We start from the raw sequence: 23744 nt of genomic DNA on the forward strand, positions 1-23744 counted from the left end.
CTTGGCAAATACTTACGGAGCAATCCAGACACCAATTATTGGCACGCAGTGGCCTCTCAATGCCCATAAACAGAGGCTTTAAAAAGGGCCACTCCTCAGCAAACAAATTTGGCTGCACAGACGGGAGTCACACAGTCAAACTAACAGACTGCCTATACAACAGACCTATGTCCATCTGAGAATGCAGATAATACCATAAGCCAACATGCATAATGCATGAATATCAGCCCAGAAACTATATGCACATCAAGTCAACACATAACAAGCTGACACAAACCAACAGCTTATTATGCCTCCACTCTGTTTCTATGTAATCATGCATTTGAAAGTGAAGCGAGGAATATAAATAGTTCTACAAACAGATTGGGTGGGTTAGTGAGAGATTAAGCTTTTGGTAACGTCCCTCTCTGTGCCGTTTTTCTACTATATCATCACTAAACTGAATAGCCTCTGTCTCCATGTATTGATCCTGTGGCTGAACCATAGAACAGCCTCCGTGATGAGAAAACGGGGGTAACAACGGAAAGAAAGGGTACAAAAAGGAAGACGATGAACAAGCAGTGTCTTAGTAGAGAGGGCTCGGGGATTTGGGTGCTTTCTGATAAAGCGCCCTGCAGATGGTGAGCTTCACCAATTAAAGTTGTAATCCTGAAGATTTTACTGAAATCAATGGCCCATTCTGGATATTATTTGTGGCCTTTATCCACATTAGCCATTTAATATGTTAATTGTTGATTCTGATGCCCTACCTAAATACAGAATCACAGGAAACAATCAAAGGCAGTCATTTCTCACTGATATCAGCATCACTGTAGTTCACATTCCTTACATCATGCCACTGCTGTATAGATCACTGCTAATGCAAACCAATACTACAACATACTTCCAATGTTTCACATTAATAGCATTTGACTGACAAAAGGCCCTGTCAAATGCTGCGATGTGTGCATGCACAGGAAACTCAGTGTATTTGACACCATGTTTCTGGCAGCTGGTGGCATTGGAAAAGTAGAAGAGAAGAAGTACTGTTGAGCATAACCACACACAGTTGGGCAACTAGTGATAGATGATATTCTTTACTTTCAGGTGGCAGAACCTGTGTAGCATTCAAAACACCTAAATATGCAGCATAAGGAATTTCAAGCTAAACACGAAACATATTGTGTAGACAAAATTAGTCATCAGTGCTCCACTGCATAATGCTTCACCTCAGCCTACAGAACATAGTAACTTAGCAAAAATAGCCCAACACTGGATTATTTACACTGTGGAACATCATTGGTATCATCCTTCACTTATTGCAAATCATATTAATTAAAACTGAACCTCACTCCTTTTCACTTTCTTTTCTGCCTTTCTTGCTGCTCACTCTCCTCCGTCCATCCCTTATGCCTCTCTCTCTCTGTCTGTGAGTCTATCTCTGGCTCCCTGAAGACATGTCAAATGTGCTCAGATCAGTGTAATGGGCTGCGAGTTCATTACATTCACTCTGCGCCCTTTTATGAGGTCACATCCTGGAGAGGTCTGCTTGCCGGAGCGCTCTGCTGCACAGTAAACCAAGCTTGGCAGAGGTGAGGGGGAGGAGGGTGGGTGCAAGGAGAGGATGGGAAGGAGATGGATGGATGAAAGGGGATGGAAGTCTGCCCTTCGCAGTTTCTATGCTTGGTTAGCCAGGAGGAGATACAATGCAGCAGAGGGAAAAAATACACACCTGCACACAAACACACACCATACAGTACCTGATTGTAAAAGAAAAGGCATGTGCATATATGTATGGAGGAACCTAACATGAAAATCCTTAAACTACAAAACTGGGAAAGGAGAATAAAGACAGTTGAGTAGGCATTTATAGACCAATAAAATGAGTCATAAGTAACTAACCACTAGTTGGTGACTGGGGAGCAGTATGATCATCTTAAATTACTAGCAAAAGCTATTACGATCCCTATAGGAATCCATACACCAAGTTCCAATAATCGTTTTATTTTTATCAAAGGCACTAGTGCTTAACTAGATGGGACATTATCAACTCCCATCAGGAGAGCTGTACAGGAATTACTGTAGTGAACGGAGGATGTGATCACTGTTATTACTCTGGATGGGGCCTAACTATAAATGAGAGGATAAAAGAGGACAACCTTTCCGCTGGGCGTTTTTGTCACTCAACTTACAAGAGCTATCATCATTCATTGTCCAACACTAATCAAAAGTCTCACAAAGTTCTGCTTTGTGTTTTCTAGGAAGCACTTGCTTCAGTTAAGAAACACGTAGCTTTCAAATTTGTGCTTCAAGCCGCAGTCTGGAGCAGTTGGTACGCTGCTGTGCAGTCAAAAGGTCCATTTATGTGCCAATACTACAGCTAGAGAGGGAATGATCATGGGAGGGCAGCCAAGTATAAGAAAGCAGCTTGGTAATGTTTGGTACAGCTAGCCCTACCTTACGTTTGATATAAATGCCAACAGACTGGATGTGTGATACTTGTCTGAAATCATTTTATTCTGTATTAGTGTTATTCACTAAACAAACCATTTCCTTCCCCATACACTATAAGAAAAAATAAAGTTGTTACATTAACATCTTGACGGGCAAGAGGAGATGTGAGCAAACAATGATTTTGAGATTACACAGTATTTGGTCTAGGGTGGGGTAATGCATCTAGAGCCAATGGTGGATAATCATTAGGGCCACAGATTTTTCTGCACTACACTGTAATTTAAAGCGACTACGGCGGCTGATCTCTTAAACTGGTTGCAAGCCAATCTGTCATCAAAGACAGTCTGACAGAAGATTGCACTGTATATGCATTAGCTTGGCACCAGCACAGCACAAGCACTGCTTACTAATATTTTTTCATTCAAACATTATGCACTTGCACACAGCATAACTTATATTTTTTATGAGAAGATAAATACTTGCACATTTCTCTCCTTTATTCAAGTATACTCAACCTTATCTGCTTTAGTCAACAGGTTGCATGCTTGGCTCAACAACCTAATGTAGTCTGAGCTAAATTGAGTACTGAATCCTTGATGATTAGACTCAGCAGCCTTTGCTCTTATCATTTGAAAATTAAAAAACAAGAAAAGCCAGAGCATGTACAGTTGCTTTGTAATTACATTTAAGTTTTGCACTCAAAGCAGCTTGAGTGCCATAAAGCAAACTGTTCACACACTTTCGGGCGTATCTACTACTGCAAACTGTTTGACGTACTTTCATTGATTAGGAGAAACATTTTTGCCAGAATAAATAAACATTTTGTGCCTCATTAAAATGTGTTTCCACTAGGCTGTAGGACATGAAGGCTGTCCTCAGCTGAACTCTGGCCTGGCTGCCTGACTGCATGTGTACAAACATGCAAATTTCACAGGGCTTTTACTGGACCGTGCCAGCTGATTATGGTCTTTTATTCTGGAATTCCGAGGCAGCCTTGAAGCAAAACGTTACAAGAGAAGACAAGAAGTGAGTGAAATATTGTAGCAGTAATTATTTTAACCCACAAACAAAGTCCCCTTGTACTGGGCTCTGTTTGTTCATCTGTCACATACAATATTTCACCACTCACCCACTGCAATTTAGCAAAACTTGAGTGTAATGACGTGTCCTCACTATAACTGTGTGAGACACTCCACTTGAGGGTCAAATCAAAGCGACACATTAGAGGATGACACTGTTTATTCGCTTATCTAACTACTGTGGCACTCGGATTTTTAGGAAACATGTGGCTACAATGTGAACCAGTACTGAACTGTTTCAAATCGTGTCTGAAGGCAAACCTGCCAGTATAATCACGCTGTATATCAGGTTGTATATGATATGTTTTTAACTGGCTGCCTAATTCACAAACGATGCAGTGTTTACTGTTGTTGTGTAACATGTTGGCGTCAATAGTGTCAGCTGAAACAATGCTTTTGTGAGCAGCTCAGAATTCACTGGTACAAGCTCATAGCTGCACGGTGCATAGAGACCCACCTTGAAAGGGGCTGGACGCCTGCTGAGCCAGAGTGAGGTGCTCCTCCGTCAGATGGTAGACGGGCTGGTGCTGGTTGATCTCCACACTGGTGCATACGTTGCTCTCACCATGCAGGAAGAATGTGAAGGCGCAGGACAGGTGCTCACTGTGTGGTACAGGGAGAGAGAAGAAAAGAGCGAGATGAGTCATTTGGGATCACACTGCTTTAATATGCACATGTGAAAAGAAATATGGCTTGCATTGAATAACTCCAGTAGAGTGTGAGGTGGAGAAGTGACGGCTGTGGGAGGAGGGGGAAAAAAGGAAGCATATCAGAAAGTCCAATTCATGTTTCTTTTGACAGAGAAAGGAAAGAGCTGGCAGGGAGAAGAAAGGCAGAGACAGAATGTGATCATGAAAACCTGTGTATTTCATTGTCAAAGGCTGCAATAGAATCGTTCCTCTCACTCATATCCTGCTTCCACATGAGATCATCTTAACAGACACATGCAAAATGAGGAATTAAGCAGCTACTCATACAACCATGCACTATAGGGTGACTGCTGGACAGCTCTATCTTCTTCTACCACTACAAACAACAATCTGCTGCATCCTACTATAAAGTTAAACACTGAAGTGGAGTTTATATACTTAAACTGTGTTTAGGATGGAGGAATAGTGCAAACAGGTGGTTTGAGTGTGTTTTTATGCTTTTGTGTACCTAGTGTGGATCGTGCTGTGTGTAAAACAAAGGGACAGGCCCGGACTAACCCTTGCCTTGTAGCTACTGTGCTCAGTTACAACAGTACCTTTTCTCTCTCTCTGTCCGTCTCACACACACAAAAGCTCTTCTGCTTACAACAGCGCCTGCCTGTGCCAGTTTGTCCTCAACAGAACATAACAAGAGTGACAAGTTGAAGAAGAAATGGAGAGCAAGGACGAGGCAGATGGAAGGAGAGAGCGGACAGAGCAAAAAAGCCATTGTCTGAGGGCTCTCCTCTTTGTCCAGCCTAACCTCACCCAACATTAACATCCTTACAGAGACACACACACACGCACAAACGCAGAGAGCACGCACGCAGAGAGCTCGGGAGAGTGACGGATGACCAAATAAAAGTGGATGCGGTGAATTTCGAAGAGGATCAGAGAGGGTTGCCTCCAACAGGATTTGGTTAAACAAATATCTGTCTTCTCTCGCTGTCGCTCTCGCGCTCTGGCACACCTACTCTGCAGAGGATTAAAGAAAAGGGAACAGAGAGGGAGAGCCAGGCAGACAGAGATGACGAGAGAGCGTACACTTCAGTAACATAATACCACCTATGTAGAGGGGTAGCTGCCCTAAGCCCCCAGTGCTTGACATTCATCTTACTTTCCATCCAAAGATGAGGTGGCACTAGTTAGGGAATGGCTATAAATGTCATTCATGTTTTATAACTGGTAGCAAGGGGGGCTAAAGAAGGTGTGTCAAAGCAAGAGATTAGACTAGATTACCTCAGCACGTCAACCACAATATCCACATTTTTTTAAGTGCAGTATATTGTTGCTCCCTTGCAATAGGAAGGTGTGTTTAAAACACATGTACACAGACTTAACGGTAAGTGTAATCATTCCTCCTCTCAATACACAAAAACTTGCACTAATAAGACCACCCACTTGATTTGATTAGTCTAAGGCTGTGTTCAGAGGACATGAGCACTGTGGGGGAAAAGAACGGCCCACTCGTTCATTAAAATTCAGTTGTCATGTTGATGTTTCAGGGGTATCTGCACAGAAGTCTCCAGATGTCTCCTAAATGCAGGATCATCCTGCAGCAAGGTTGAACCTGGCTCAACATCTGCCTGAAGGCAACGTAACCTTGTCCTCAAAAGTGTTGCACTGCACAATCTAAGAATTGCAAGCGAACATCCCCTGTGGTTTGTTTAGTTACACAAATGCCATGTTTCTGTTTACACCGTTGATGAATGAATGACAAAATGAGTGCCACTATGATAAATTCCCAAAGCAGTAGAGTCATCAGTTAAATTCCTGTCCCATGTTACAGCTCAGCAGCCCAGTGGGAGAGAAAAAATACAATGCAAGAAGGAAATAAACAGTTAGTAAAATACTTATTAACATCAGTCAGCTAAGGAGAGCCAGAGCTATAAATGCAAACAGAGGAAGAAAACACTGGTGAGGAGCCAGGTGAGCCAGGAAAAGACAACTGGGGAATTAGGCCACATGCTGGCACAGTGAGCAAAGACGCCTTTGTTTGGGAGGTGTGTCACAACTGCTCCGGTGCTGATGCAGTAAATTACACTCGGCTCCTTTGAATCACCAAAACCACCTGGAGGGTGTGTGAGAAACAGCAAGTAAAGCAATAAAGATGGGGGTAGAACGGTACGCAGGCATGAGCCCTTCTCATATACACCACATGGAGCTGAACAGTGAAACACTGGCAAACCTGGGCGGCCAGTGGGTGGTAGTGGTGGTGGAGGGGTTTCCCCCCCCCCCATGTTCTCCTGAAGGAAATAAACCGATTTCCAGGAAATTAATGAGCTCTTTAGATTGTCAAGCAATGGGAATGCTGCTGTCTATGTTGTGGTTAGAATAATATACATGCTCCTACTTTGATGTAGTGCTCATGTCCTCTTTTCTTATTTTGTGGAGTGCATTGAGATAATTCTGTTTTGATTTGGCTCTATATAAATAAACTTGAATTGAATTCAATGCACTTGTATACTCTGAGGAAAAAGGGGATAACGTCTGACAGAAAGACAACTGGAGAGATGGGAAAAGCAAATGAGAAGTAGATCACAGCAGAGGGAGACTGAATGCGTTGTGTTCTGCAGACATCAACACAACTGCAGCCTATGATTCTGCTCTCACATGCAAGAAAACCCTTACACTACACATTCACACACATCTGCGTTTGCAGGGCACTTGTAAGCTTGAGGTAGAGGGCTGCCATCTGTGGCTCAGCAGGCAGAAGTACAGCCCAATTCTCCTTTACACACGCAGCATCATACATCGTACAAATACAAATCAATTCTCCACAAATGTTATTGTACAGATAAATCCCTCTGAGTCAGCCTATTGGCTGTGAATATCTGATATGCAAGTTGTTGACATTAGGCAGTCTCATGCTAAATGATCACATTACAACACAGCAGTATCTCAATGATGTACAGTAGACTAATCTCCAGTTGTAGCATAAAAGACCTGTTGCTTTTGTCATTTTACTGTTTCAGGTTAACACTGAAGTGAATGATATGATTTTTGTGCCCCATGAACACTTAGTGTTGTAACCACTGAGTGGAAAGGTTATTAATGATAGAGATATGGTTCAAATGTCAGCAGATGCTTAGTCTGCACTTTTTCAAGTAAGTCAAACATCAATAACAACAGCACCAGTACATCACACATTTCCTCACCACTGCTTCTCTCACTGACACACAAAAGGAAAAGGATTTGGTGACAAACAAGCCCAAGATGCATCCGTTTGTGTGTTCACTGTCCTGTCCACACATGGCGCATGCAAACACAGCATCACGCGATATTAGATTCTTCTGCAAACATCGATGGCCTGCTGGTGTGTCAAACACAACCACACACGTCTCAGCATGTGGGCTTAACATACAACCCTAACCTGCAAACATCAGCCGCTCAGCATGGTGAGAAAGTGTGTGTGTGGCAGCTGTAAGAAGGTGAGGAGGTCAAGTGCAGCCACAACACTGATTTCTCTCTCTATGTTTACACACTATTTGTTAATGATAGAAATGTCAGGGGTGTGAAGTAATAAAGTTGCAGTTTTGGGGACACAATGTGCTCAGTTTCTAGACTTTCTAAATGATAACATTCATCTTCTGCTTTCACCAAAATCAGTCATAATAAAATTATGATTTCAATTGAGAACCTTTTCTTGTTTTGCCTAAGGGTCTCCAGGAACCCCAGGGGTCCTACTCCACAAAACACTGTGTCTGTAAAAGTATGTCAAACCTGCCTCAAGACTCAGGCTCTCAGGGATTTTAGAATGTCATCTTCCCTGCAGCGAGATACTGCTTGCACTTCAAAAAAGGCCAAAAACCAAGGCAAGCGTTGAGCGTGTACACGAGTAAAACACCACCTGTCAGCAGCACATGAGCTAATGGAAACAGAAATTCCTTTTTAAACAACTACATATTTCTCATGTATAGTTTGAATTCAATAACTGCTGCTAGTTCATAAAGATAATCTCATTAATATGTGTATTAATGATAATATTATTTATATTAGCAATCCAATACAATAATGCAATACATGACTCAAACTGGCTTCAAAACAACCAGATACTTGTTAGAACATTATGTTCATTAATTATGTTTGTGGGATCTCACTTCACTTGTGTTGTTCTGCCTCTCTGTCTCCGTCATGTTGAGAGAGTATGAAGAGGTGTGGGGGGGGGTGTAGCCTGACAAAAAGCCACAGATCTTTTAATCATCTTTTCTTTCCGTCTCCACCTTTCCTCCCACTGCCCTCTCCTCGGCTCTTCATCTGTTACCCAGCAAATAGACTGGGCTTCTCTCTGATCCACTCTCTGCTTTTCCTCTCCTCGCTGTCACACACACTGAACGCTCGCTCTACTGCCGCTGTGATAGTCCACAGAGGCGCTCCCGTGCTCCACCTCTCAGATGCAAATGGCTTGTGGCCTTTGGCTTGGTAAAGAGACAATAAGATAATCCAGTGAGGATTTGGAGCGAGGCTACATACAAAGAAGGGCAGGTGGACACATTTGCCTTCAGCTGGCATGCCATGGAAATGAGGTGCCAAAAGCCAGCAGCGACCTGTGCAGTGGCAGGGGGAGCGAGGGAGGGAGCCGACGGGGGCTGACAGGCTCTATCACTATCACATGGATGGTCTGCTGTGCAGCAAACAGATGACAAGCCATTTCTCCACCCTATGTTTGCATATGACTTTAAAAACAATGATCAAAGTTTCTGCTGATTAATCTCCTGTCGAACAGTTAATCAATCGACTCTGATCAGCCAGAGAAAAGGAAAGCTTTAAACAACAATCTCATACCTTGAAGATTTCTGAACTGTTCATAACCTTTAACTGTTTCCTAAGTGACAAAACTAGTAAACAATGAAACAAGATTGTTGTTTCTTAGTTTCACAACTACTGTGACACCATCTGATAATCTGCCGTGTGTTATCTGTGCCCAGGCTTCCCAGCAGATGAGTTTGTGGCTTGTTGTTAACAGCAGAGGGCAAGAAAAGTGGTTTGTGCATGTAGACCTCAAGGGACAAAACATTGACATTCACTGACTGCAGGAGCTACTATAAATTAATAAGCACTGTAATTCTTTTTTTTTTTAAATCATAAGATTATAGTGTTGCTGCCACTTTTTCCACACTGCATTGTTTGCTTTTGTTGTTTAAATATATTTATATTTTTATGTATTATAACCAGATTTTAGGAAGTATTCTTTTGTAAGGTGTTTTGTTAATGCACAGTAGAATTAAATAGCATTGCCATTTGTGCTACTTTATATTTTGTTTTATTTTTTAATCACTGAAAAAAAAAAAAAAATGAAATGAGTGGTGTAAAGTAAAATTGCTCCAGTTGTCGTTACTAGTAGCTAAATAAATAAATATATATAAATATGACAGGGAAACATAAAGGTAATAAGAAGCTTGATTTGGTGTGATTCACAAGTCTGTTGCAGGCCATGGAGCCTGAAGAGGTAAGACCAGTTTGGGGAAGATATGAAAACAGAGAAAGGAGAAAAGGAAAGAGGCTGCAGAGCTGTGACATTCCACAGATGTTTGCTGGGGTTGGCTACGCTCTAAGAACTTAGCTTCCGTTTAGCCGATGTACCCTTCATCAGCACAATAACAACAACAACAACAGCAGCAGCAGCAGCAACAAGTGTGCCTTCCACTGAGAAGAATCACTCCTTCATCTCTGTATAGCAATCACCTCTGGTTTGTCTTGTACATGGACAGTTGCCATTTGTAGCAGCTTGTTATTATGATCTGGGGCACGTAAACATGTTTTGACTGGTCATGCGCCTCTGTAGTGACAGGGCTGGCACTGGCACAGTTTCTGGCAAAGCATTAATAAACAAATTTCTGGAATTGAAGCTTACAATAACAATCAGTTGCCACATGAACAAGAATAAATACTTCTGCTTTAACTATAAACAGCAACATACAAGGGAGAGGCCACAACAGTCAGATTAAAGAGTATCACTGATTGATGTCATTGATCTCCCAGGTTCAAATGACATGGTATCTAGTATTTTCTACATTAGGTTTGGGACACAAAACATTTGTTAAATTCCTCCCACTAAGTAAGTAAGTAAGTGGTATCTCTGAGTCAGCCCAGTATTTTTCTTGTTGTTATCACATCCCTCAATTATTTAAATCCTAATCTGCGCCTTATAAGACATGGAACATGGTTTATGTCTGCGTCTATCCAGTGTCTTGAAAAAAAACAAGCAATCGACAAAAGCATTCCACAAACATCCCCAGAGACCTCCTGCAAGCAGCATATTGTGGCAGACAGGGGTCAGAGTGGACACAAATAGATAGTTTGCTATGCTAAGAGAATGATGTGATCATGGCGTCTTTGTCAGTGGATGATTAGCACAGCAGGAGCGCTGTTGTTAGAGAAAATCTGACGGCTGCGCTGTCAAAAGTTCTGTCTTTCTAAAAGCGCTGCAATGGTTACAGTCCGTTACAGTCACAGTCAGCAGCTTACTAACGATGACATGCGCCTCAGTACATGCATCAATATTACATAAGAGTGTAAAGAAAAGTGTAAGGATAAAAGAAAACATGTCCCCCTGTGCATGTACGGTTCACCAAACCATTTGAATATCTCCAAAGTCCAACTCAACTAACTAAGTACTGTACTTTCATGATTTAGTCTAACATAAGACCAATAAACCTGTTGCAGGGACATATCTACATGCAGTTACTAGAAACTAGCAGTAGTGGGACTGCCAAAGCTTCATATGAGCCTCAGCTTAACTCCTGAGCTTGTTCGTGCACTAATGAAGGCTGCACACTTTTGACCTCACTTCTCACTGTGTGGTCATGTTGCAGGTGAAAAGCTTCCAGGTCGGTGTGAATTGCACCAAACATTTTCTTCCGTACACATGAGGACATCAATATTGTTTAAAGACTGACTTGAAAAAAATCCTGAACCTATCCTTTAAGACCGGTGCATTCACTTACACATACTGTGAGCTCTATTACTTTGAATTGATTTCCCTCTGCCACAAATGGAGAGGGGGTGAGCCTCTTTATATATGTCAGATTAAACTTGGAAGACAGAGAGAAATGGAAAGAGATGGAACGACGAGGCCATAAAAAGAGAAGAAATCCGATCCTTTGCAAGTGTATCACAGGCGCACACTGATACAGAGCTGACTAAAGATAATACTGACATAACCCTGACAGCGAGTCAGGTTCCAGCTCCCACCCCGTTTAGGCTGGATCACACACAAATGCAGACGCAAACATGCACAACATGGTTCCTGTAATACACCTGCTGTCAAATAAAACACGGACTGTCTCAATCTGAGCCAGATTGCTTAGTGTTTCAGGGAAGACAACATATTTTCAGCACTTGTGCGCGTTACCATAATCACTTTGCAAGTGCACAGTGATTGTGATGTCACACCTGTTCCTTCTTGTGAAAAGTGTGTGAGTGATACATGATATGCAGTAAACTGTCAAAAAAAAGCACCGTATCATACATCTATTGCATCATGTAAACCTGTGAGATAACATTTATATTACTGTAAATATATTATGGTAGGATGTCATAATTATGGGCTTTTGAGCCTGTTTGAAGTTATGTGAGTCATTAGGTTATCATGTCATTAGTAATATAGGCTGTTCAGTTGTAATAATAAAGCTTCATTACCCAGAGCCATGGCCAATTAGTCAGCCTCATCCCGGATTAAAGCTGGCTTTCTGCAGGAACCCACAAATACAAATACTTTAGCCCTTTTTTTTTTGTTCAAATTAGCATTTTAGCGAATCATGTTAGAATCATTATAGTGATTTAAAAACTCAACTGTGAAACAAGTGCCGCGGCCAAATTTGTAACAGGTTAACATGAGAAAATAGTCTCTTTGTTTTACTGAATAAATTAAACCTGCGTAATAAATGTCAGAGACCTTAAGTGCATTGAAAGTAGGATGCTTTAACATCAGGTTAACAGTTAATGGTGGACGTACATCTTTACATAAACAAAGACACCTTAAATAAACTTTACAAAATTTAAAGCTCAACAGAAGTAGCTCAGATAATTAGTGGAAATGTCTATATTGTCTTATACCACTACATAAACCTATATTGTTTTTTGTGAGTCAGCTGTGTGTGTTCCTGTTCAATGCAGGAATGCCTAAAAACAACATTTGTTTCTAACTTTTAAATTTAATTTAGTGTCTACTTCTCTTGGTAGAGAAATAAGCTGTTCTTCACGCTTTGTGAAGTTTACTTGTTCAGACTCAAAGCATCTGTTACACAAATCACACTCAGACAACGCTGAGCAGAACACAGTGCTGAAACCAGTGTGTAGCGGAGAGGTACCACGGATTTGTAATCGAGCAGTGTATTCAGCAGCACATCAGAACAACTTGTGCTTCACAAAACCTTAAACCCTGACATTTTCCTGTATTGTGTAGCTGTGCTAACAAAGCTCTGCTATATATGTATATATATGTTCAACTGACTTTAAACCTGAACACTCAAAATAAAACAGAGATGCTGAGGGAGACACCTGAACAGTATAACGCTACATTAACACTACAAACAAGAAATCACTGGTGCAGCGACAGATGTCATTCATTGCCACAAACTGAGAAAAGCTAAACTTTATGCAGATTTGCTGTGACAGAGGTCAGCGACAGCAGAGGATCATCTTGATTCCAGCAGAACGCAAAGCTGAGAGTCACTTTACTACCTGACTGGAATGAATTTTAAACAAAACAGACACCGGGACTTCTGCTTTACATTTTAAACTGACAGTTTTAAACAGACTCAGCTTCCAGTGTCTGGCGGTGGCAGAAACAACCAGCCAGTCACAGCATAACATGCAAATAAATGTATCCAACACATCATATCCCATAACTAGAGCTTCTACAGAGTCCAGCAAATTGTCATTGTTAGTGTGAACGTAGTGGAACTTCTTCAGTCCTCTGCCTGGTCCTTTACTCTTACATAGCCTCTGTTCATGTGATCAGATGGTAGGAATGGGAAGAATGCTGGGTACTGCAGCTGTGCAGGTGGGAGCCTGAGAAAAATAGGGAAACTAAGAGGATGAAGAGAAAATGTAAGAACACAGGACTCCCCCTCCACGAATTGTGAAATCTGTCTGTGCTTCTACCCTTGAATTCCACTGCTAACACTGATACAAGTTGCCTCAGTACTATGACGCACAAAAAGAAAATGACGCCTGTTAATTTAGTAATGAGATAATTTTCTGATCTCTTAGGCTCTCTATCTAGTTTCAGAGGAAATAAGGAAGACACTGAGGAGCGGAAATTAGTGGAATAATCTTACGGCAAGGTGCGTTTTACTAGTGGGCTCTTGTTTCCTCACACTAGCTGTAATGTTGTAACTATTTTGTTCTCAGTGTCATGAGATATGTTCAAGTCATATTGGCCTCTGTTAGAAATGCTACACCTTGTTCACCACTTTGATAGAACGCCATGATCCATTCCTGTGAACTGAGGTGATGACTTACATATTTCTCTAAGGAAACTCTGTGAATAAATATTGTTTTAACCAGTTCAGTCAACATAAATAAAACAGTTTGCCTGTTGCCTGAGGAGGAGAAAAGAAGAGGGTATATATAGTTAAAAATGGGCATATTAGCAGATAACTCCAAAATGTATGGTCTCTGTAAGGTCTGTGATGCAAATTCTAACATTAAAGTGGTGCAATGGGAAATGGACTATTAATAATGTATAATTGCGCAGCAATTAAGGAAATGACCCATGCCAATGAAAACCACTGGTATTTTCCTTTAAGAGCCATATTTATCATCTGGACAGGATCTCTCCAGCAACATGATATATCCAGAGCGCCCGGTCACATGGTCCCCTAGCCCAGGCTCCCTGGAGTTCTTGTTGCTAGAGAGACCAAGACCAAGGTGTATGGGAGGGGAGGGGGTCAAGTGTTGAGGACGGGTGTTTAGAAGAACTGCTGAGTTGTGCTGTTTGTCGACATCGGTGCTGCTAATTTACATGCACAGCGCATGTTACATATGCAGTTTTGTCTGGCTGCATTTCTTGTGTCTCACATCAATAATTCTAATGAAGAGCGTGTGTGCCAACTCTGACTGCCCTCAGTGTGGACTGGCTTGTACGCCGATTGTTGACAAGCATGTTTGTGTGCTTGTGTCCCTGTGTGTTTGTGTAGTGCTGGGAGCAGGGAGGGGATAAATTTAGCGCTTTAGCCCCAGACTGGAGGCAGTGGCCCTTTATCCTGCACTGTCCTACTTAACAGAGTGCTGCTCTCTGCTTCCGCCTGCCACAGCGCACCAGGACTCCCACATTCACCTCCCAACACTGGGCCAAAACAATAGAGGAAGAATGTGCTCAGCCACATAACACACAGTCACGCAGAAATGTGCAGACAGTTGCATCTGTTTATGTGGGCATATTTGTTATTGTATAACTATGTTTTGCATTCATTCATTATAATTCACTATAGGAATATGAGCTGCTGCACACTGGCCTCATTTTATAACAGCTTGATTTGTTAATGATGTTTTCAGTCAGACAACAACAACTAAATGCACAGCAGACGACGCATATTTAAATACATTGGAGTGGTAATCTAACACTCCTGATTGCAGCACAGTAGGAGTGCATCGCAGATCTTGTAAATGCTGCTTTAAATACAGAGCGTGCACCAAGCAGACAAAAAGAAATGAGATCCCTTTTGTCCTGATCAAATTGAAACATCAAAGCAGGCTTGATTTAATGTTGCTCTGAATTTTGGTAACACAGCCAATTAGGAGCAAGTCAACGAGTCAGTCTGCTTTAAGCTGACCAATAGAGCACAAGCATCCCGCTTCACCTTGGAAACACACGATCCCAGGGTGCATTTCCCTGCTGCCATGACAACCAAGAGGAGCTCTCCCGTGCTCGATCCTTCACTCCCTCCCTCCCTCTCTCCCTCCCTCATGTTTCCTCCTGCTCTCTCTGTTTCTTGAAGCCAGTCTACCTAGCAGCATAAGGTCCAGAGAAAAAACCAGGTTGCACAACTTGGAGGCACCAGCACCCGAGACAAAGAGACGTAGCGTATCAACACATACTGCTGCATCTGCAGTTTGTGTTGAAAGCAACAACCTTTTACCAATCACTGAGAAAGGATTTCTTTAAAGAAATATATAAGCCATTCTTACAAGTTTTGAATATTTCCTTCCAACATAAATATTGAAATATATCTTTTTTATGTAGATTAAATATTGTTAATTCCTCATTATATCTGATTAAAAAGGAATCATAGAAACTACTGGAATCCCCAATAGACGTAATTATTAAAGGAAAATTCACTTTGCTGCCTACTGCTTACCACACACATCGGGCTAAAATGAGAAAAGAGGCAGGGAGGGAGGGGGCAGAGATGATGTAAGCATTTCAACACAGGCTGAGGTCTGAGGTTATAAACACAGTCAGCTGGCTACAGCTTCCACCAACTGGAGACTCTGGATGCTGCACAGGAGTTGACCAATGATCAGACAGCTTGTCCAGTGTTTAACATATTTTGATATGAGCATTCCACCCCAGAGATTGTTTAGTATTTATTATTTCTGGCTTTAAAAAAGGCCGTGGGTAACAAGATTGGAAAGTTGGGACTGATGACGGCAGGTGTCTCACAATAGTGCATTCACGTGAGCCATTTAATTGATTTATCAATGAAAAACTAATTTAAATGATCCATTAGAGGTGACATCAAGAATGACTTTTTCCACCAGGAAACTGTGAAGAGTTTATCACAATGTCATAGATCCAAATGTGATATCAAATATCTTATTTTGTCCAGACCAAAGTCCAAAAAAAGATTCAATTTGGTGAAATGGTTTGAATTTCAGCCTCTGAAATGCTCATTTTACCTTCATTTTCATGTGATAGTACATGGAATATATTCAGTCTATCAGAAAAAAAATCTATGTAGACATGTTTTACAACTTTCATAAACAAAATAATGAAGTTATTTAATCACGATCTGTCAAATTAGCTGCCGGTTAAAGCAACTGTCATCCCTAGCTCCAACTTTTTCCATTAGCAGCTAAACCGAGACCTTGGTTGCTTGGTCATTAAATAAATTGTTAGACTACATGACACAAGCTCTAAAAAGAACAAATTTAGTATAGAAATGCATTTTATGAGAATTTGATTGTCAATCAAAAAAAAAAAAAGAAATCCACTAAATAACACCTGAGCCACTAACTGATGAAAGAAGGACCAGGGTGCTTAGAGGAGCCCGATGAGCAGACGTGTTAGCAAACACTGTTAACTAATGAGTTTAGTGTGCGTTTCTCTGTTTGTGAAGGGGAGGTAAACAATGACGGTTGTGAAACAATGTTAGATGGAGTTGTCACTGGACAATAATATTGGGAATTCCCTGGAAACCTTCTGTCTCGATCTATGTGATCATCTAATCACTGAGAATGGTGTGTGATGTGAGCACCAGCATAAAAGCCATCGTCATGCTCCTCGTGAGGATCAAGTCTCCCTGAGGGTGAACACTCACTTCTCTTCAGCAGTGCTGGTGGGACAAACTTGAGCATCTCCACGGTGACAAGATACAAAGGAGGAGTAGGAGTTTTGGATCAACATTACTCTATCTTGGAGAAATGAAAAGCTACATTTCTTAAGCTGTTTATTAATTACAACCAACACAACTCTGTATCAATAGCATTCCAAGAAATGTCTCACTGTCACAGAGGTGGTTAATGGGCTAGCAAATTTCTGTCACAGGTTTGCGGTGCTTTGTTTGTCGAAATCCCAGCACGGCTGGGGCACAACGGAACACACCAAAGGGAGAGGAAAAACACTGTTGACGACAACTGCGATTCGGAGTGGTTGCACCACTATTTATAAACTACCCAGTCTGCTCTGTGACAGCAGAAAGGGATGAAGAGAAGGGGAGAGAGAGTGTGAGAGAGAAAAGGGAGACAAGAGAGGGAGGAGAGACAGAAGCAGATACACAGACAGAGGGCGGCCTGTGAATTCCAGAGGAAAGGAAAAGACCATTGTTTATTTTCCCCTTGACCGGGGCCCTTTGTGATTAGCGTACTGGGTAAAGAGGCAACAGCACTAAAAACAAGGTGTGAGTGTAGCTGGAAAGAACGCCGGTTCTTCAGTATTATTTTGTCTATTCTTTTGTTGTTCTGCCAGTTGAATGAAAATCTACCGTGTGTTCAGAGATTGGAAACGCTGTCAACCCTGAATGTGCCATCCCCACATTGTAGCCATGATAAAGCCGATTTGAGAGTAGAGTTCTGGCCATTTCTAACCTGGACAGTGCAAATGGGTTGCAAACACATGCGTCTGTGCACCCACAACATTATGTCACATGTCACAAACTGATAGCACCAGAACAACTCCAAAAACAATAACACACTGACATATCCACAAACATAATAAAACAGGTCTGCAAGCTGGGGAATGATTGTTTTTTAAAGTTCACTTTTGTTTCTGGTCCTCGACCTCGACGTGAACTGTCAAACACTAGTAGTCTGAAGTGTGGATACAGTGTGAGGTAGACAGAGTCAAAGTGTTGGTGGCAGAGTACTGCTACGGTCATTTTCTCCTCACAACACGTCTGCATCTCTTATCAATAAAACCAGACACAGACGGCAAGAAATCCAGCTCAGCAGATAGCAAAGGGGTGGTGGAGGATGGCTCACTCATACACAAACACACTCAGAGAGAGAACAGACAGAGGTAACACACAGTGCTAGCAAAACAAAACCTCTTTCAGTCTGAAACTCTCATATCACAGCTGTAATGTAGAGTACAACGCAGGCCAGGCCCAGACTCATCCATAAGACTGCGGTGGGGGCCATGCAGACTTTTATTGATACATCAATAATGTTATATAAAGCCAGATCCATTCACAATCCTTTGTTTGTTAGCCTTAGGTAGCTGTCAAAAGTACTGCTCTCCATTAAAAAGCTAACCGCGAAGCAACCTGCAAGCAAGTGACCCATAAGTTAACTGTGGAGAACACAGAACAAATAAACAGCAGCAGCAGCTTCCACTGAACTAATAATGTGACAATGTGCAACCAAGCTCATCTGCTCTGGATTTGTTTTGCATATATTTCATCATTTCACATTTTGCAGGTGAACCACAAATCTACACTGCTACGCTGAATTTGAACATCAGTAATTTGTTGATGGTGGGGAATCACAGCAGGGCACAAAACTATAGGGACCACAAGGTGAAAGCTGAGCAGACTATGGTTTCTAAATGTGGAGCTATCTGGTTATAAATACTGTACATTCCTTTACCATTTTGTTCCTGAATTCTTCAGAAAGGGTGGGGGGCACAGCAAAGCATGTTGGAGATGTTGACCTATATGTTTTGTTACTGTGCATTTTATTTCTCTTAGGAGAAACTGATATTTGTGTCTCAGGGCAGATGTTATGTTCCTGTTTACATATTTACAACAGCTTATGTTAAAATTCATGCTGCAAAACTCCTACACACAAATGTATGCTTGCTGTTGGAGTTTCAAGCGACTTAAAGTTATTGATAAGTTATCCACCTTCAATAAACAGCAACCAGTTTCATTTATGGTTAAATCAAAGTAACACTGCTGCCTTCAAAGACCTTTGATTTTCAATCAGCACGCCATGTCTATTAAATATTTGTGTTTGAGATGCAAAGCACTGATTATAATCAGATGTTACAAGGTCGTGTTTATTAAATTTTACACGAGCCTTGTAATGACATTGTTACCTACAGCAGGAAAAATATGCAAACTGTAATAGGGAAAACTTTAGTCTTTGCTGGGTGGGGCAAATATATTTGGTAGAGGGTCAGATTTGGTACATGGTTTACTATTTGTTAAGTACTGCTCTAGGGTATGTGTGCACTGTACAACCATAAGGACAGAACAAACAATTCTAATTTGTCCTGTATGTGACTTTATTGGACACAGTACCATTACATCCTAAATTCAGCAAAAAATGGCGGGAGATCTCTTGATAGTACATGCTATTATCAATTTCTGCCCAAAGCACAATCCTAACTCTGGAAGTGTTGCTTCAGTCTACATACAGAATAACTGTTGCAGCAGTGCTCAGCTCACTGAACTACACCAGGCCACATCACAGCCAGCAACAAGAAACACAGCACGTCTGGAAGAGGAATAGTAGGAGAGAAGGTCCAGAAAATATCTATTTCCACAGTGCAGGTGCCTGCGCAGAGCACCACCATAAGGAAAATAAACCTGGACAAGAGCTTGATAGGAGAAGTGGTGCCAGTTTACCTCTTGTTAATGGGCTTCTCATCCTTCTCGTAGGGTTTGACGAACCACTTTCCTATACGAACGAAGCTGCGATTCATGAGGCAGCGCTCCAGCAAGTTGTGGATGGCTTTGAATAGCAGCGTGCGACACTCATAGGAAAGGCCGTTCTCCCACAGCCCGTCATCCTCGGCTGGGGGAAAAAGACATCAAATAAAAAAAGAGCAGAGAGTTAGAAAATGATGAGAGGAGTGAAAAAACCTTAAGAGTTTGTGCCATTTTATTCAAAACAGTAAAAACTCTCAAGGGCAAACAGTGCCAATCTAGACAGCACAAAAACTCAATTACAATTACAGCAGGGATGGTGCATGTTGCAGCTGTGGCTGGTAGAAGTGCACCATGACGCAGCTTTAAACATCAAGTAGCACGGTTACCAAAAGGGATACAGAAGCTTTAACTGCCATACTAAACCTACCGTCACATTATATTGTACCATCAATATCAAGTTAGTTAGTTTTACAACCACACTTTACTTTAAGTAATGCTATGTTTTGTTGTTACTAATAATAAAAAGATCAAGTGTTTATGTATTTCTTCAAGAAAAGCATGAATCAGTTTATTTCAGAATTTTATTTTTTTCAAAAACTGGCAAAAGAGACAGTTAAGGCTGAGCTTAAACACAGTGTTTGACATGAACCCTGAGCATAGTTTCACAATGACAATCTCCCAGACTGAAGACCTACAGACAACATTATGAATCACCTTGCAATTGCAGTCTGGCAAAATTGCTAATAACATCTAGCTGTGAGCAACTACAACAACTAATGAAACACACCAGTAATTCTCACAAGGACCTTGTACATTCATTTAATGCACAATAATCACAAAAGGAGAGTTGTGGCAAGGCTCTGGCAGTCTGATGAGCATGACGAGACAATTTCAAGGACCTGCCAGTTAATGCTGAATGCTCTAATATAGAAATTCACATTTCCTGTAATGCAAATCAGTAGGGCATATCTAAAATGACATCTGGAAATTATATCATAAAGACGGCAAACAAAACATGTAAATGCAAACACGGGTGTGCTCACTGAGACAGAAAGAGACGTTCAGTGGAAACCTGTGACTGTCTGCTTTTAGGTTGTGGAGGTTTCAGGTGCTTACTGCTCCTTCACAGACTGAGTTTTAATACCGATGCGTTTTGGAGTCCAGCAGTACACAAACTCACATTTCAGGGGTGCTGATGTTTTGTTTTTCGGTATAGTGGGGAAAGCCAAGATTTTCTTGTTATTTGGAAATAATCAGTAAGTGACACTGCAGAAAACAAAAGTACACATGTAGGAACATTAAAATTTTGCTCACATTGTTACAGCATACAATGCATAAATGCATGCATAAATGTGAATATCTGCATCTACTTTGTGAGACAGTCATTGCTTCCTTGGCAGTAAGTGGCAGCTTTAACACTAAGACTTAAACCTGCATCTCATGATGCTTTCCAACAGGGAGGCATCCCATTGCTTCCCATTCTCTTTTGCATTTTCATGCAGGCTGGACTAACCAACAGCATCGACAAACCGTTAAGAACTGGAACTTTCAAGTTTCTGTTTTACATCTGCAAACACCGCAAAGACTATAATTTGCATTATACTTATTTGCTTCATATGAAATACCCTAAGTGAAATAAGTAACATATCAAACTATACAAAGCTGATTGGAAGGGATAAATGTATGGTTAAAACCAGAGTTGCTTTCTGAATCACATTCCACACTGGCCTGAGCACTGGAATAATCTCATTAACAGCCACTGCTCACATCTTACAGCACTTAAGCTTCTTTCAGTCAATTCTCCAACAAACAAATTCCCATGAGTGCTGTCTTTGCCTGAGAACAGACTGAATAAATACAGAGCAGGACCTACCTTTTGTGACAGCTTGACATGCGCCAGCTAGGCACACTGCAACCCAGAAGCAGGTTAATCATTATTAAATTATTAGTTGAACCTTTGGCTTACTTTGGTAATATAACGCTAAGCACAATTTAAAATTTAGATTATTCCAAAGCAATCAAAATATGACATCACATTTTCTTCCTTGGACAAGAGAGACACCGTGGGTCCTCTGCCAACATGGCAGGTCTTAAAATCTTGTTAAGTGAGATGCTGGGAGCTTTCATGCATTTCCTGAATTTAAGCAAACAGCCAGCTATGCTGCTCAAACATCTGCTGGAAAAATCTAAAAGTAGGAAGTGTCATTTTGAATTTCAAAAGGAAAAACTATATAAGGCCATTAAAACTATCCAGACACAGCAAAGCTAGCATTTAAAACATGTCATCCATCCAAAGGAACCTCAGGCTAGCTGCCATACAAAGCGGGTACATGTCCGATAATATTGAGAGCAACAGACTAATTCAACAGATCTACACACATTTTGAGGGATAAGATCAGGAATACAGAAAGAAAGCCAGGGCAAAGGCTGAAGAATTTACTCTGTAACAATTATAGCAACTGCAGAATAAAAAATAAATCCACAACCGTTAAAAGCAATCCATCTTTTATATGAATATGCACTGGATTGAGTAGGTTTTTTTTATCCAAGTGAGTGGTGTATCAGCTGGTCTGGCCATCCTGAGAGCAACAGCAGGCGGTCAAGAGGGCAAAAAAGTCACTAAGAAAAGAAAGCCATCCCACTAAAGGGACAGGGGGACAGAAGAGAAAAAAGAAAACAAAATAGGATTTAGGTCAAACCCTAATGCTAAAGAGACAGATCCGTGTGACTGATAATGTCTGAAACACTGGGGAATATAAGGACAGCAGAAGGGTATAAATCTAATGTAAAGAGACATCTAAGCAGCTTGTGTTTTCCAGGTAAACCTGCAGTCCTACTTCAGTGCTCTACTGTAGAAAAAACTTTTTTTTTTTAACTTGCCGAAACCTTCCTACCTCATGGCAATCCTATCTACTTTCTTCTGCCAAGATCACATCTGCCCAGTACTTTGTCTGTGTCTGCTTTACATCAAGTGCTCCCAGTAACTCCATGCTCATCATGTCTTTCCTGCTGCAAAACTCCCCGCTTCAGAAAAACAGCATTCCAAGTGGAAATCTAGCATTTGTTCCAGGGTAAACAATGTGGCACTCACTCAATTAAACATTTTAACACTCATTTTCAAAACAAAAACCATCAGGGCCGGGTTGACTCCGGGAAAGACGGCACTTGGCTGTGCTAATCTTAGAGGAGGAATCCCCACATTCAGTGTCACTGGCCTCATTGATGGGGTCACTGCAGAATGATTTCAGTAGGAGGGAAAACTCACACTCTGTCGCACAAAGGCTCCAATATATACAGTTTAGATAACCCTGGAAATGGTTTGAGTTTCTTGTTGTACCCATCTATCCAGATGATTAAGAGAAACCCGTTAGCATTAGACATTACTCCTCATCCAGCATCTACTGTAAGACACAGAGCTTTGGCAATACAGTATCTGAATATGGTCATGCCACTAAAGCCGTTTCAATTTGAATCAGGATATTTTTTCTAGAATTTCCGCAAATAAAAGTTAAATATACACAAAAACATGCAGTTTTAAAGTGTAGCTTTCAGTAACATTTGTGACTGCAAATTAAGAGTGTGCTAATGTGAAGTTATTTGGATGAAAGCATAAGAGCTCTTTGGGATGCTGATTCTAAACCAATTTGTAAAGAGCACTAAGATGTTACGAACAAGCTTAAATAAAAGTTGACTGTACACAGCCTTAATGTTCAGCCTAATCGACCACGCATCTTAAAACTTTGCAAATAAATTGAGATTATATTTAACATATAAAAAATGAAAACATTCTGAGAATGTATTTGAGTTTATTATTTTATTGTTTTTTTATTTAAGTAATATTCTTAGAATTAGCAGTAAAGGATGTGACGGTGACAGTTGTCACCAAGTACCTTTATAAATAACACTAACTTGATACTGGATTCAAATTTGGTAAACACTATCATACCCCTCCTCCGGAGACCATTGTGTGCACCGGTCAGTACACAGGGTGAAAGACAAGTGACCTCATTTAGACTTATTGGTTCAGCTGACGGTTAGTACACTTTCATATTTCTGTTTCGTGTATAACACGACCAGATGAGTTGACCTTTATATGAACTCTTAAGCGAGTGTTCAGCTGTTTTACTACTAATACAACCTATCTCTAGCAGGGACGAAAATATCAAGATATAGTCCAGCATCAGTTCTCTCCTAATCTTAACAACAAAGTTAAACACTCAGAAATTTTGTAAAAGCCAAGAAAACACTTTTAGAGGTGGTCCCCCCCCCCCCCAGTTCCTTGT

At 41.1% G+C, this 23744-nt stretch overlaps 1 protein-coding gene across 1 annotated transcript in view; it reads right to left on the reverse strand.

The window, feature by feature from the left end:
• med13a (mediator complex subunit 13a) overlaps positions 1-23744 on the reverse strand; it is a 63014-nt gene that overhangs the window by 25218 nt on the left and 14052 nt on the right. Inside the window, exons 3-4 of the mRNA XM_026372870.2 lie at positions 19438-19606; positions 3970-4115 (exon numbers count right to left, since the gene is read on the reverse strand). Of these exons, the coding sequence (XP_026228655.1) occupies positions 3970-4115; positions 19438-19606 (315 nt within the window). The remainder of the gene's footprint in view (positions 1-3969; positions 4116-19437; positions 19607-23744) is intronic.

The sequence above is a fragment of the Anabas testudineus genome, chromosome 14 (genome assembly GCF_900324465.2).
Source record: "Anabas testudineus chromosome 14, fAnaTes1.2, whole genome shotgun sequence".
Lineage (NCBI taxonomy): Eukaryota > Metazoa > Chordata > Actinopteri > Anabantiformes > Anabantidae > Anabas > Anabas testudineus.